Here is a 12,465-nt window from a genome sequence, read left to right as displayed (position 1 = left end):
CTTGCTCAGATTCTCTCGATGTGTTGGGAAGAATGCCTATGTCTTCATAGCATTCGATTCAAAGGAAGATGCCTCCGTCCCCAACTTCTGCCCTTTAGAATTTGTACATGAAATCTACAAAGTCCACGTGTGGCCCTCCTGGTGCTCCTGTCTGGATCAGCTGCTGTTGACACGACACTTCCGTTTCTGGCCACGGCTGGATTTGGGCCACCCCTAGTCCCACCAAAACCAGCTGCTGGAGAAGGAGCAAGGAACAGAGGGGAGGCTGGCTTTACGGCACCCTCCCCTTGCCATCCAGGGCTCTGGACCACTTGCAGGAAAGGAGACCTTAGCAGTGTGTTAGTGTGAGAAAGGACTCGTATTTCCATGGTAAAAAAGAATCTGTGTCCTGTGGGGGCTGGTGGTGTTTGTGTAATTTGCTGATGATGGGAGCTTCGCCTGGGGGAGAGCAGAAGACGCTGTGTCCCAGGCTGTGTGTGAGTGTGGGAGTCAGAGTGACCGTGCTCACATTTAAAATATTTTGGGCACCTGACCTTAACTCAGCAGAGGGTGACCTAGGGGCTGAGTGACTGTTGGTCATCTTGAGCGCTGTGCTGGTTCACAGGCTCCATTTGACCTCGTGTCTAGGGCAGGGTGCTGAGAAGTGTGGATTTATGTTTTGCAGTGTCTGTGTTCATAGTGCTAGCCCCCTCACAGGCCCCATGGTGTGGTGGAGAGTTTTTCTAGATGGTGCCCATGGTACTGGGAGAACGGGGAGGGAAAGCTCCTTCAACTGTAACAGCTGTGGGCTGGGACTTTGCGTGATGGAATGTTGCCTAACCCGGAGTTGATGGTTGACTGTGCCTTTGGGGTGATGGGACTTTTGGTGAACGTGATGTGCAAACAGAGTATCCTATCTGACCCTATAGGTCAGTCATTGCTTTAATATTTACTGAGAGTTTGATTTGCTAGAGCCTGTGTGAGCTACTGTAAGGGATAGAATAATGAAGCAAGAATTGTGTCTTCAAGGAGTCTGTAGTCTGCTAAGGAATCTCTAATGTGTGTAAGTTGCTCTAATAATAATACCTGTTTTTGTTGAATGCTTGCCAGGTACCCAGCATTGTGACAAATATTTGGTATGTAGTAACTCGTTATTGTAGAGAAGCATGCAGTTGACAGGTTCTGGTTGGTCCCATTTTGAGGATGAGGAATTGAAAGCTCAGAGTTTAAGTAACTTGGCAAAGATACCTCAGCCAGCAGCTCCTGGCCTGTATGCCTTCCTGTCTTCCTGGACACGTTCTGCATGCAGTAGGCACGGGCCTCGGGGTAGACAGGTGGTTGGACTCCGAGGAAGAGTCCTTGCTTTCTGCCACAGTGACGAGGGGACGCGTGATGGAACAGGCAGCACGTTAACTAACAGTGGGACACGAGGAAACACGTAGATGGTTGTCAGAGGGAAGAGAATTGGAAAAGCACAAAGATGAGAAGACACGGGGTAGAATAGAGGTGACAAGGAATGGATTCTGGCAGAATTGCCAGAATCTGGTTAGAAGCACCGACCCAGTTCAAAGCTGGGCCGGGGCCCCTGTGAGCCTGCTTTATTTCCAGTCTACCCTTCACTTATGGGGTCATCTTTTGGGGCCTCCCCTAAAAGCTTCTGGGACTTCCTTCTGCTCTGCCTGGGGGACACTTCCTACTTTGTGCTGAGAGTCTGTCAGAGGCTCTGCCCCGATTCTCAGCTTCTCGGTCAACTCTTCTGGTATCTGCAGGCACCCTGAGGTGTCTAAGGAAATTTAATGCCACCTCCTGTCTAAGTATTTTCTTCTTCTGCCAGATCATGGCCCTGTGGTTACTCACTGCCTTGCTGCTTCTCCAGCACCTTGAAGAGATCTGAAGGCTGTTTTGTGTTCTGTATTGTTCTCTGTGGCTGAGTTGGTCTGAATTGTCTAGCCTGCTGTCTGCAGAAGTAATGCCCCGATCCTCACTTTGTCCCTGTGCAGTTTGACCTACTTGTGGGACCCAGCCATCCAAGTTACTAGATGGATAGTCCCTTGGTGTGGGGTAGCATGTCCCAGGATCAGTTACTGCCACTCTGACCTCGGGGAGGTTATTCATGGCTCTTCTGTAAGATGGGGGCAAGTTTACAAGCCACAAAATACCTCACAGAAAGGAGTTGGTATCTTACCAATCTCAGTTTTGCTGTTTGTTTTTCTCTTGTGTCTGTTTCCATGTATCTTAAGCCAAAATTAGTAGTTTTCAGTTCTCACACACGTGGCCCCTGACAACTTGTTCCGCTAGCCTGGTCTATGCTAGAGGCCTCTCATACTTGACACACTAGGGGTACACTTGTGCATGCCAGCTGGTTTGTTGCACAGCTCCAACTACTGGAGCTTTACTTGACAGGACAGCATCTCTTTATGTTCTTGAATAATAAAACTATTGTTCAATAAACTCACTAACTCAGCTGGAGTCTTCTTAGCTCGTTGGGAACTTGTTTCCAGCAACAGATACTTAGGTATCTGTCACTTCAGACCTGTCCATATAAATAGACTTGTTTGCAAATGGAACAGTGTCCCAGAAGGTAGAGGGTGAATGTGAATCACACAAATGTGAATCCTAACACTTACTTGAAAAGTCAGTTAAAATTTTTTTGAAAATAAAAACAGAACTGTGTTTTTAAAGCTTTTTAGGGTGACATTAGAAACAGATTCTGGAGGTGAGTGGGGGACAGTGACATAGGTGAAGGGATTAGGGTATCTTGAGCCCTGAGTAGCGTGTAGAGTTGTTGGATCAATATGTTGTTCACCTGGAACTCCTAACGCTGTGTTGATTATACGGGAATTAAAAAAGATGATGAAAATGATACAAAACAAATAAATAGTTTGATGAGTTGTTAGAAGGTAACACTCTTCTAACTAGGACCTGGATCAAAATCTAGAGCTTTGCCAGCTGGATAGCCTCTCACGTGCCCCATCTTTACCCCCAAAGGGAGCACCGTCCTGATTTCTAGTCAGTACTTAGCTCTACTTACTTATAGTCTTAGCATATGAGTATGTCCCTACATAGACGAGTTGATTGTTTAAGTTTCTCTTAATGTGCAGGTACCCTTGCTCTTTCCTTTTCCTGATAATTTATCTGTTGAGGAAGCTGGGACATCCAGCCCAAGGAGATGTCGACAGCGTGGGCTTGTTGATTGAGCACTTGTGGTGTCCTTCTGAACACTTGTGGTGTTCTTCTGTCCCCTGCGTTTCCTGAAAATGGGCAAAGCTGGATCCAGAAGCTTGATCAGGTTCACCTCTGATCCCTTTGGCAAGTCCAGCGTGGTCTTGTGTTCTTAGGTCAGGAGGCAGGGAATGCCCACTTGTTTCTCTTGTTGTGATGTTACTAATTGCCCATGCTTTGTCCAGATCAGTGGTTCTCAACCAGGGACGGTTTTGCTCCCACTCCCCTTTCCAGGGGACGTGTGGCAATTGTTGGTTGTTACAACTTGGGGGGAGGTTGCTCCTGGCATCTTGTGCGTAGAGGTCCGAGATGCTGCTATACATCCTGCTTGCACAGCACGGTCCCTAACAGGGAGAATTGTCCAGCCCCACGTCTCAGTGTTGAGGTTGAAAAATCCTGGACTAGGGGTTGTAAAATAGTATTCCGATTTTATCCCTTCTTTATCATTTTGCTAGAATGCTTTTATAAAGATACATGCTGCTCATCATGAGATTATCGAGTTGTACAGTTCATAAATGCTTGATTTTTTTAATTTACCAATTTTCAGGAAAATCAAGATTCTTATCCTCCACAGATGGCCATTGACTTTAAAAGAAAATTACAATGAACACATGGATTAAATGTGGATTTAATTTTTTTTTCACGTTTTATTTATTTTTGGGAGTGAGCGAGCATGAGCATGGGCGGGGCAGAGAGAGGAAGAGAGAGAGGGGGGTGGACGGAAGATCCAAAGTGGAATCCGTGCTGACAGTGGCAGGCTCGATGTGGAGCTTGAACTCACGAACCGCGAGATCATGACCTGAGCTCAAGTCAGATGTTCAACTGAATGAGCCACCCAGGTGCCCCTAGATGTGGATTTAAATTAGATCCATTAGATACGGATTTACACCTACCTGAAGAGCATCCATCAGTTGGATTTACTATCACTTTGAGTTTGCATTGTCTCCTCTTGGCCAGTGGGAGCTTCTGCAGTTGGGTGCAGAGGCCTTTGACCCAGCCCTTGTCTTGGTTGGTTTCCTTGCTCTGGCGTAGAACAAGGTGTCCAAGCTCACCCGTACGTTTCCTGCCACCGACTTGGCGTCATCCGTTTCTTTGAGAAGCCTGCCCTGGCTGCTTTTCCCTAAAAGTGAACAAGTGAGAACTCGAGACCATGGTCTGGACATCAGGGATGCTTATTGTACTGTGTTGGTGATCGTTTCTAGGTCTTTACTGGGGACAGAGCTGATTACAGATACGCGTGTAAAATTGTCTACCTTCTTTTTGTTCGAAACTGATACCTGAATTCAAGTTCAGGGAAACCAACCGGTTTTAAAATACTCCATATTCTATAAGTGCTAAAGCATCTTAAAATTTTACTTTTAGATGGAATCAGCGTGAGTGGCTTTCCGCTGTGCAGTCCCTTTCGACAGGTCGTTCGGCCTCGAGTGGAGAGCAAGCCTGTGAACGCCCCTGAAGGCGGCAAACCAGGAGACCCGAGCCACATGAAGGTGAGTCCACCCTGCACAGGTATGGTCTGCTCGGTGGCTTGGTGTTGTCGGTTTTGGCCACTCTGTCTTTTTGGAGGCAGAGTGTTGAGTGCTCTTCAGAAAAGAAAGAAAGAGAATCGTGTTGGTGGAAAGCTGGTTCCTCAGTATTTCTCCCCGTGGCATGTTTTGGAAAGCCGTTGCAACGAAGCTTGTATGATTGTGTGGTTAAGTCGCATTTCCATGAAATACTGGGAATTTGGGGGTTGAGTCAAGGAGTGCAGTGATGAAAGTGGAATGTTTCCTACCTTTTACCTGTTTGTTTGAAAACTGTATTTATTGAATGACCATTCTCTGTATTCATCCCGAAACTTAATCTTTTGGCCACCAACCACGAATTGGTTTCTGAGTGGTGAGGAAGTCAAAATGAATACACACTGCTAGTGTAAAGGTGCCAGGGACTTCTGGCAGAGCAGAGGACGCTGTTTGCCAGGAGCCCTGGGAGGGGCCTGAGCCCGAGCTTGGAGTTTGGCGTCCACAGCATTTGGGAAAGCTCTGTCGGTCTGCGCCTGTCCAGGGACGGGGTGTAGCGAGAGCACCGAAGGCCTTCACAGCTGCGGCGGGGGTGCGGGCAGCAGGGTCACCAGAATGGCTTATCGAGTGAGCATGTGTTGAGGCCCAGCCCTGTGGTGCTGCGTACAGTCTTGACGCCAGTATTTGGGGGGTGTTGATTGAGGGGACCCACCCACCGAGCTTGACCAAGCTGGTTGTGGCGTGGAGAATGTTGAGCACGGATGCTCTCTGAGGAGAGGTCAGGGCAAGAGGGACGCCAGCTGCTTTTGGTCGACAGCAGTCCTGTCCATGGATGGAAGTCACAGGGAGTCGGGTTTCAGGGAGTCCTCCTCGCCACTGAGGGCGCCGCAGTAGAGAGAGGTGCTGGTGTAGCTGGGAGCTGTCCAGGATCTGGCTCCCGCACACTAGCCCGACTGCGGGTTTGGGCTCCTCTGGGAGCCGGGGGACTGGATTTGGGAAGATGCTTCCCGGCGCGGAAGGAAGGCAGGGAGGTGTGGTGGAACCGCAGGGCACGGGATGCTGTCGGGGGAGTTCGGGGCACGGAGGGATGGGGAAGCTGCAGCAGTGATGTCCTCGTGGGTCCTTGGGTGTGACGTCCCCTGAGGCCTCCTGACAGCCAGCCCTGGCCCGTCGTCGGTTCTCCTCCCTGCCAGGCCCCCCCGAGGACTGGCACTTTCCTCTGCTGCTCCGCTCCACCGTCGTGTGGCCTTCCCCACGGGACAGACTCTTGGAATTGAGGGAAGAACCTCAGGATCCCGGAGGTCCTCGTTCAGAGCTGGTTGGGTCATGGTGGCTGTACCATCAATTGCGTTTTCTTGAATTGAGCGTTGCAAGGCTGGGTGCGCTGTAGTTCTTGGGCGATAAGTGTGTATAGATGTAAGATGAGTGTAAACGTGCTTAAATGGAAGTGCCCAACTGGAGTTTCCGTTTGCTGGGTGCGGCCTGTGTGTCAGGCCCGTGTCACGAGAATGCAAATGGACAGGTTCTACACAACTTTCTGAGTAGGTGGTCTCCTCCAAAGAGAGAACCGTGGCTCTGAGGTGATGACACCATCAGTCCCCCCTCCAATCCCTGTCGGTTGCACCGTGACACCTTCTTTCTCTGTGCCTTTTCCCAAAATTACTGAGAAACAGAGTCCCAATGCCTCTTCTTAAAAATTTTAATTCCAGGGGCACCTGGGTGGCTCAGTCAGTTGAGCATCCGACTTAGGCTCAGGTCATGATCTCGCGGTCCGTGAGTTCGAGCCCTGCGTCGGGCCCTGTGCTGACATCTCGGAGCCTGGAGCCTCCTTCAGATTCTGTGTCTCCCTCTCTTTCTGCCTCTCCCCCACTCATGCTCTGTCTCTCTGTCTCTCAAAAACAGACATTAGAAAAAATTTTTAAAAATTAAGAAATCTAATTCTGGTGTAGTTAACATACAATGTAATAGTAGTTTCAGGTGTTTAATATAGTGATTCGACAATTCCAAACAACACCTGGTGTTGACAAGTGGCTCCTTAATCCCCATCACCTATTTCCCCATCCCCTCTGGCGACCATCAGTTTGTTCTAAGAGTGTGTTTCTTGGTTTGCTTCTCTTTTTTCCTTTGCTCATTTTGTATTTGTCTTTCTCTGACTTATTTCGCTTAGCATTATACTCTGTAGTCCTGTGCATGTTGTTGCAAATGGCAAGATGTTATTCTTTTGTACGGCTAATATTCCATTGTATATTTATGCATCTTTATCCATTCATCAGTCAGGGGACACTTGGGCTGCTTCCATAGTTTGGCTACTGTTGATAATGCTGCCATAAACATTGGGGCACATGTATCCTTTTGATTTTGTGTTTTTGTATTTTTTGGTTAAATACCTGGTAGTGTGATTCCTGGATTATAGGGTAGTTGTATTTTTAACTTTCTGAGGAACCTCCATATGGTTTTCCAGAGTGGCTGCACCAGTTTGCATTCCCACCAATAGTGCGTGAGAGTTCGCCTTTCTCCACATCCTCACCAACACCTATTGTTTCTTGTGTTGTTGATTTTAGCCATTCTGATTGGTGTGTGATGATACCTCATGGCAGTTTTGATTTGTATTTCTGTGATAATGAGCATCTTTTTTGTTGAGATGCCTATGACATTTTAATTACATCTATGACCATAAAGTAATGTTTTCTATAGGAACCAGAAACAGAGGGACTTGAATCAACTATATACCTTTGCTTTTGGTGCTACAGAGATTTCACCAGGAATTTATAATGGTGGAGATTACAGTTGATCAATTAGAGGACTAATATGAAAACATGAAGTTTCTAAGTGAGTGGAGAAAATCAGATTGAAATAAGACCTTGAGCTTTGGAGTACAGGAAGAATTGAATATAAGGCACAATAGTGATTGCTAAAATGCCTATCCTAAATTCCTCTTTACAATGTAAGTTTTATTTATTTATTTTTAAATGTTTTTTTAAAAAATTTACTTTTGAGAGAGAGAGAGAGAGAGTGTGAGCGGGGGAGGGGTAGAGAGAGAGGGAGACACAGAATCCAATGCAGGCTCCGGGCTCGGAGCTGTCAGCACAGAGCCCGGCGTGGGGCTAGAACTCATGAACTGTGAGATCATGACCTGAGCCGAAGTCAGACACTTAACTGACTGAGCCACCCAGGTGCTCCTACAATGTAAGTTTTAAAGATGACTGAGTAGCCGGATCCTGAGCTCCCCTTCTCTGACAGACATACCAAGTCTACAACTACAATGGAGCAGCTCTGAGAATGACCTCAAGACAGGTACAACGGATTCTCCGCAGCTTAAACGTAAAGAAGCCCCCACTTTGGAATGTGATGGGGAATCAAACTCCTACAGGGGTACCCACGATTGGAAGGGCTATCCTAGGTGTGGATGTCCTCCCCAGGGACTGAGGGATCAAGCCCCACATTCGGTACCCTGTCCTGGGGATGACAAGCCCCCGTGACCTATGGCTTTGAAAATCAATGGGACATCACTCCAGCAAAACCAGAGGGCTATAGAAAATTCAGTCTTCGCTCTGAAAGGGCTTGTGGGCTATATCACTGGGTCACAGGGACAGCTCCAGACCTGCATTTTTCAGAAACACATGTGCCATAGATGAAGGAGGGTGTTCACTACTTGTAGGGTATGTGCTAGAGGGACTGGGGTCTGTAGGAAGTTTCTCTAGGAAAGGAGGTACTGAACATGTGTAGCCTTCCAGCCTAGTTGGCCCAACATGGGCAGATGCAGACTTGCACACCCTCTATCTACCTTGCTGGCAACGCTTGCTGCTTCCTGGTGTTCCCTGTGGACTCCCTCTGCCCCACCCACCTACCCCTGTAGAGGCCCCTTCCAGGTGGCTCCCATCCTGCTGTACCTGGCAGGCAGCCTGAGGCAGGACTAACTCCTTCCAGAGGGGTCCTGCCCCCGGGAGGAGGGGAGCCGGCTGCACCCACCAGCATACTCCCAGCAGCTACGGCTAGGCCTCTGAGCCAGCCCTGCCCACAGGTGTGCTTGCAGCAGTCACAGCCCAGCCATAGCAGGATGATGCATGCAGTCAACACAAGGGACACGCCTGGGGAACTCGGTTCTGGTGACCGGGCTGGAGCGCACTTGTGGGACCCCAGGGATGACTTCTCCACAAGGCCTCTACTTTGAAGACTGGGAGACGATGCAACTGATTGACCTAATACATAGAAACAAGCACAGACAAAATGAGGAGATGGGAATATGTTCCAGATGAAAGAATAAGACAAAAATCTCAAATAACTTAACAAAACAGTTATAAGCAACATGCCTCCTGAAGAGTTCAAAGTATTGTTTAAGACCCTCCCTGAATTGAGACAAGTCCATGAACTCAGTGAGAGCTTGAACAAAGAGAAAATAGAAACAACAACCAGTCAGAGCTTGAATAAGTAACTCAAATGAAAGACCCATGGAGGGATTCACTGTAGATGAGAGGGACCACATGATCTACGATCTGGAAGACAGGATGGGAAAGCAAGCAGGCTGAACTGCCAAAAGAAAACAATTTAAAAAAAAATGAGGGTAGTTGAAGGGATCTCTGGAATGATGCCAAACGTGCTAATATTGCCACTGTATGATTCCTAGAAGGAGGGGAGGGAGGGAGGGAGAGAGCGTGCGCACAAGAACACGTATGTGAAGAAATAATGGCTGAAAAGTTCCCTAACCTGAAGGAAACAGACCTCAAGGTCCAGTAAGCACAGAGAGACCCAGATAAGAACCCAGAGAGATCCACATGAAGATCTATCACCATCTAATCAACATACCAAAAGTTGTAGAGAGACTCTTAAAGGAAGCAGGAGAAAAAATGCTTTGCTACAAGGGAAATCCCATAGACCTCTCGGCTGGCTGTTGAGCCGAAGCTTGGCTGGCCATAGCATTGGTAGGGTGTGTTAAGGGTGCTGGTGGGGAAAACATACAGCCAAGAGTAGTCCACTCAGCAAGGTTATTGTTGGTAATCGAAGGAGATCAAGGAGTGTCCAACACAAGCAAAGTCTAAGGGAGCTCGGCACCACCAACCCGGCCTCACAAGGAATGTCCAAGGGTCTTCAGAAAAGAAAATGCCATAAATAGAAGCAAAAAAAAAAAAAAAAATTCAGGAAAGAAACCATCTCACTGGTAAAGGCAAATGGTACAGACTGTGGATCAGCCGCTTGAGAAGTAGCTTGAAAATTGAAAGAGAAAATAGTAAAATCGACCAGAACTTCAATAAGCGGTTAAGGGATACACAAAATAAAAAGATGTAAGTTATGTCAAAATACAAAAGAGCATCTTTTCACGTATCTGGCCCTCTGGATGTCGTCCTGGCCGAAATGTTCACGTCTGCTGCCCATTTTTCATTGGATTATTGGGTTCTGGGGTGTTGACTTGCACAAGCTCTTGGTAGATCTTGGATACCCCAATCCCCTCCATCCTGCGTCCAGACCCTTAGGGTCTGCCCCTGCTGGGCATGGGCATTCAGCATTTCCTGTGTACCCACCACCCACACTGAAACTTCAGACAGCCTGGGGACCCTCCTCAACCAGTTTCTTAGCAAGAAAACTGAAAGGAAAGGAACTAACCTTTGTGAAGTATGTCCTGCAGGCCAGGAACCGTGCCAGGTGCCATGTTCGCTCAGACACGTGCACCATTTGGGCAAACTGCCTACTAGATAAGGAAGGACACGGAGGTTTAGGGAGTGGCTGGCTCAGGCATGTGGGTGGTGGATTAAGGGCTGAATCCACGTTACTTCTTCTTACCCTGGGGTCGGACCCTGAGTAGGACAGGCTCCTGTGTGTGCAGTCCAAGGAGGGCACTCTGGTGACAGGCAGGCAAGAAGGGGTGTGCGTGAGCATTCACGGGCACATAGGAGACCCGGTCGTGCTGGTAACTAACTGCAAACCTGTGAGGTTGTGCAAGTAAGCCTTCTGTGGTCCGGCTGCTTTCCTAGGGAGCCGTGTGGGAGCTGTGCTTGGGGGGGCCCTGTCACGGGGCTTCCTGGCTCTGCTCAGCATGCTCCCCAGTCCTCCCTGAAGCACGAATAATGTGACCTAATTGGAAATGTGCTAAAGCTGTAAAATTACCACCGAGGAATGGTGTAGTCATGGAAACCAGTAACCCGGTGAAAGCAGCTTCTAGGGACCCCCCCCCCCCCCCCCGCCCTGTGCAAGTGTGTTTCAAGAGATCCCCCAGAAAGGTTGTGTCCCCTTCTCTGCCAGCACTGATTGTGTCTGTCCATGTTGGGGACTGGTTTTCTGCATACTTTGTGAAGAATCTTCTTTGATTCATTCTTTTGATTGAAAAAAGAGGTGTGTGAAGTGGCTGCATTTTAGAAATAATATTCCTGGAAGCCATGCTCTGCAGTACGGCCTCTCTTGACCCTCGGTTTCCCCATCTGTGAAATGGAATAATCTTGCTTTGTAGGGTTTTTGGGAGGCTTCACTAATAGAAGAGCTTGGTAGGGGGAGAAAAGCTGGAGCAAATCAAGAAATACCAAACTGAGACCTGATTCTTGTATATTAAGAGAAAAGTAAGATTGGGTAAGTGAGTCCTGGTTAACAGCGAGCAGCCCTGGGTGGGGCCGGGTTATGGGGTCACTGACCTGGCTTAAGTCGTTGGCTGTTGCTCCTGCTCAGGCCTGGCTTCCCCAGGGTTGGCGAGGCCAGTACGTGCCTCCGAGTCTGACCCTGTGTGCACAGTGAGGTGGCCAGGACTTCCCTGAAGCCCTCCCAGGAGGAACCAAAGCCTGGGGTGCCCTGGCCTGGGCTGCGGGGAGGTTTCTCACCTAAGGTGGCCTGTGTGGCGTGTGTCACTTGGGGGTCCCCGTGGCCCTGCCTGTTGGAAACCTCCACCTTCAGCCTCTGGGGCTGGACGACACACAAAATCCGGGAGCCGGTCGGCCACGTCCACGCGGACGCTGCAGCCGTCGCTCGCGGTCTGTGCCCGAGCTGCCGAATGAAGACCCACGCCTCCATCTACAGCCTTGCTCTGTGAACGCCTCACGCCTGCCAAAAAGCAATCCGGAAGTCCTACCACAACCAAGGTTCTCCAGGAGGTGGGTGAGCGGGCCTGCTTCTGGCCCACATGTGCACATCTGGCTGCTGGGGGCTTGATGGTACATGCCCACCATGTCAACAACATCTTGTCTTTAAAAATGTCGGAGTGGGGGTCACCTGGGTGGCTCAGTCAGTTAAGCACTCGATTCTTGATTTCTGGCTACGTCATGATCTTGTGGTTGTGAGATTGAGCCCTTTGTTGGGCTCCATGCTGAGTGTGGACCCTGCTTAGGATTCCTTCTCCTCCTCTCTCTACCCCTCCCCTGCTCAGGTGTGTGTGCGCGTGCTCTCGCTCGCTCTCGCTCTCCTCTCAAAATAAATAAATACTTTAAAAAAATCAGAATAGGAGTGTTGGCCACAGCCATAATGGTGGCACCTTTGTCCACCTTTGGGCCGGTGTCCCAGCCACACACTCAAGACTCTCGAGCCTTGGTTTCCTGACCTACCAGTTGGGGAGAAGAGTCTGTTCTCCTGCACGGCTGTCGGTGCAGAGCCATTGAAGGACTAGTTGGGCAGCATGCGGAGGAGGAGCCACACCGGGGGCGCCTGAGTGGCGAGCGGGAGGGGTTGCTGAAGGGAGGGCCAGGGGCTTCCTGGTTGGGAGCCTCCCCCCCCCCCCCCCCCACCGCTGGAACCTTCCCGCCTCTCCGACACGGGCCCGTGTTCTGTCACGTGGACGAGCCCGGCTGGGCCCACA

At 49.3% G+C, this 12,465-nt stretch overlaps 1 protein-coding gene across 3 annotated transcripts in view; it reads left to right on the top strand.

Annotated features, from left to right (window-relative positions):
• Positions 1–12,465, top strand: part of TRAPPC9 (trafficking protein particle complex subunit 9) — a 568,190-nt gene that overhangs the window by 182,592 nt on the left and 373,133 nt on the right. For all 3 annotated transcript variants that reach the window (XM_047842486.1, XM_047842485.1, XM_047842487.1), the window contains one exon: positions 4,564–4,688. In XM_047842486.1, the coding sequence (XP_047698442.1) occupies positions 4,564–4,688 (125 nt within the window). The remainder of the gene's footprint in view (positions 1–4,563; positions 4,689–12,465) is intronic.

The sequence above is a fragment of the Prionailurus viverrinus genome, chromosome F2 (genome assembly GCF_022837055.1).
Source record: "Prionailurus viverrinus isolate Anna chromosome F2, UM_Priviv_1.0, whole genome shotgun sequence".
Lineage (NCBI taxonomy): Eukaryota > Metazoa > Chordata > Mammalia > Carnivora > Felidae > Prionailurus > Prionailurus viverrinus.
Note: the sequence above shows the minus strand (reverse complement) of the source record. Positions and strands in the feature narration are given on the sequence as shown.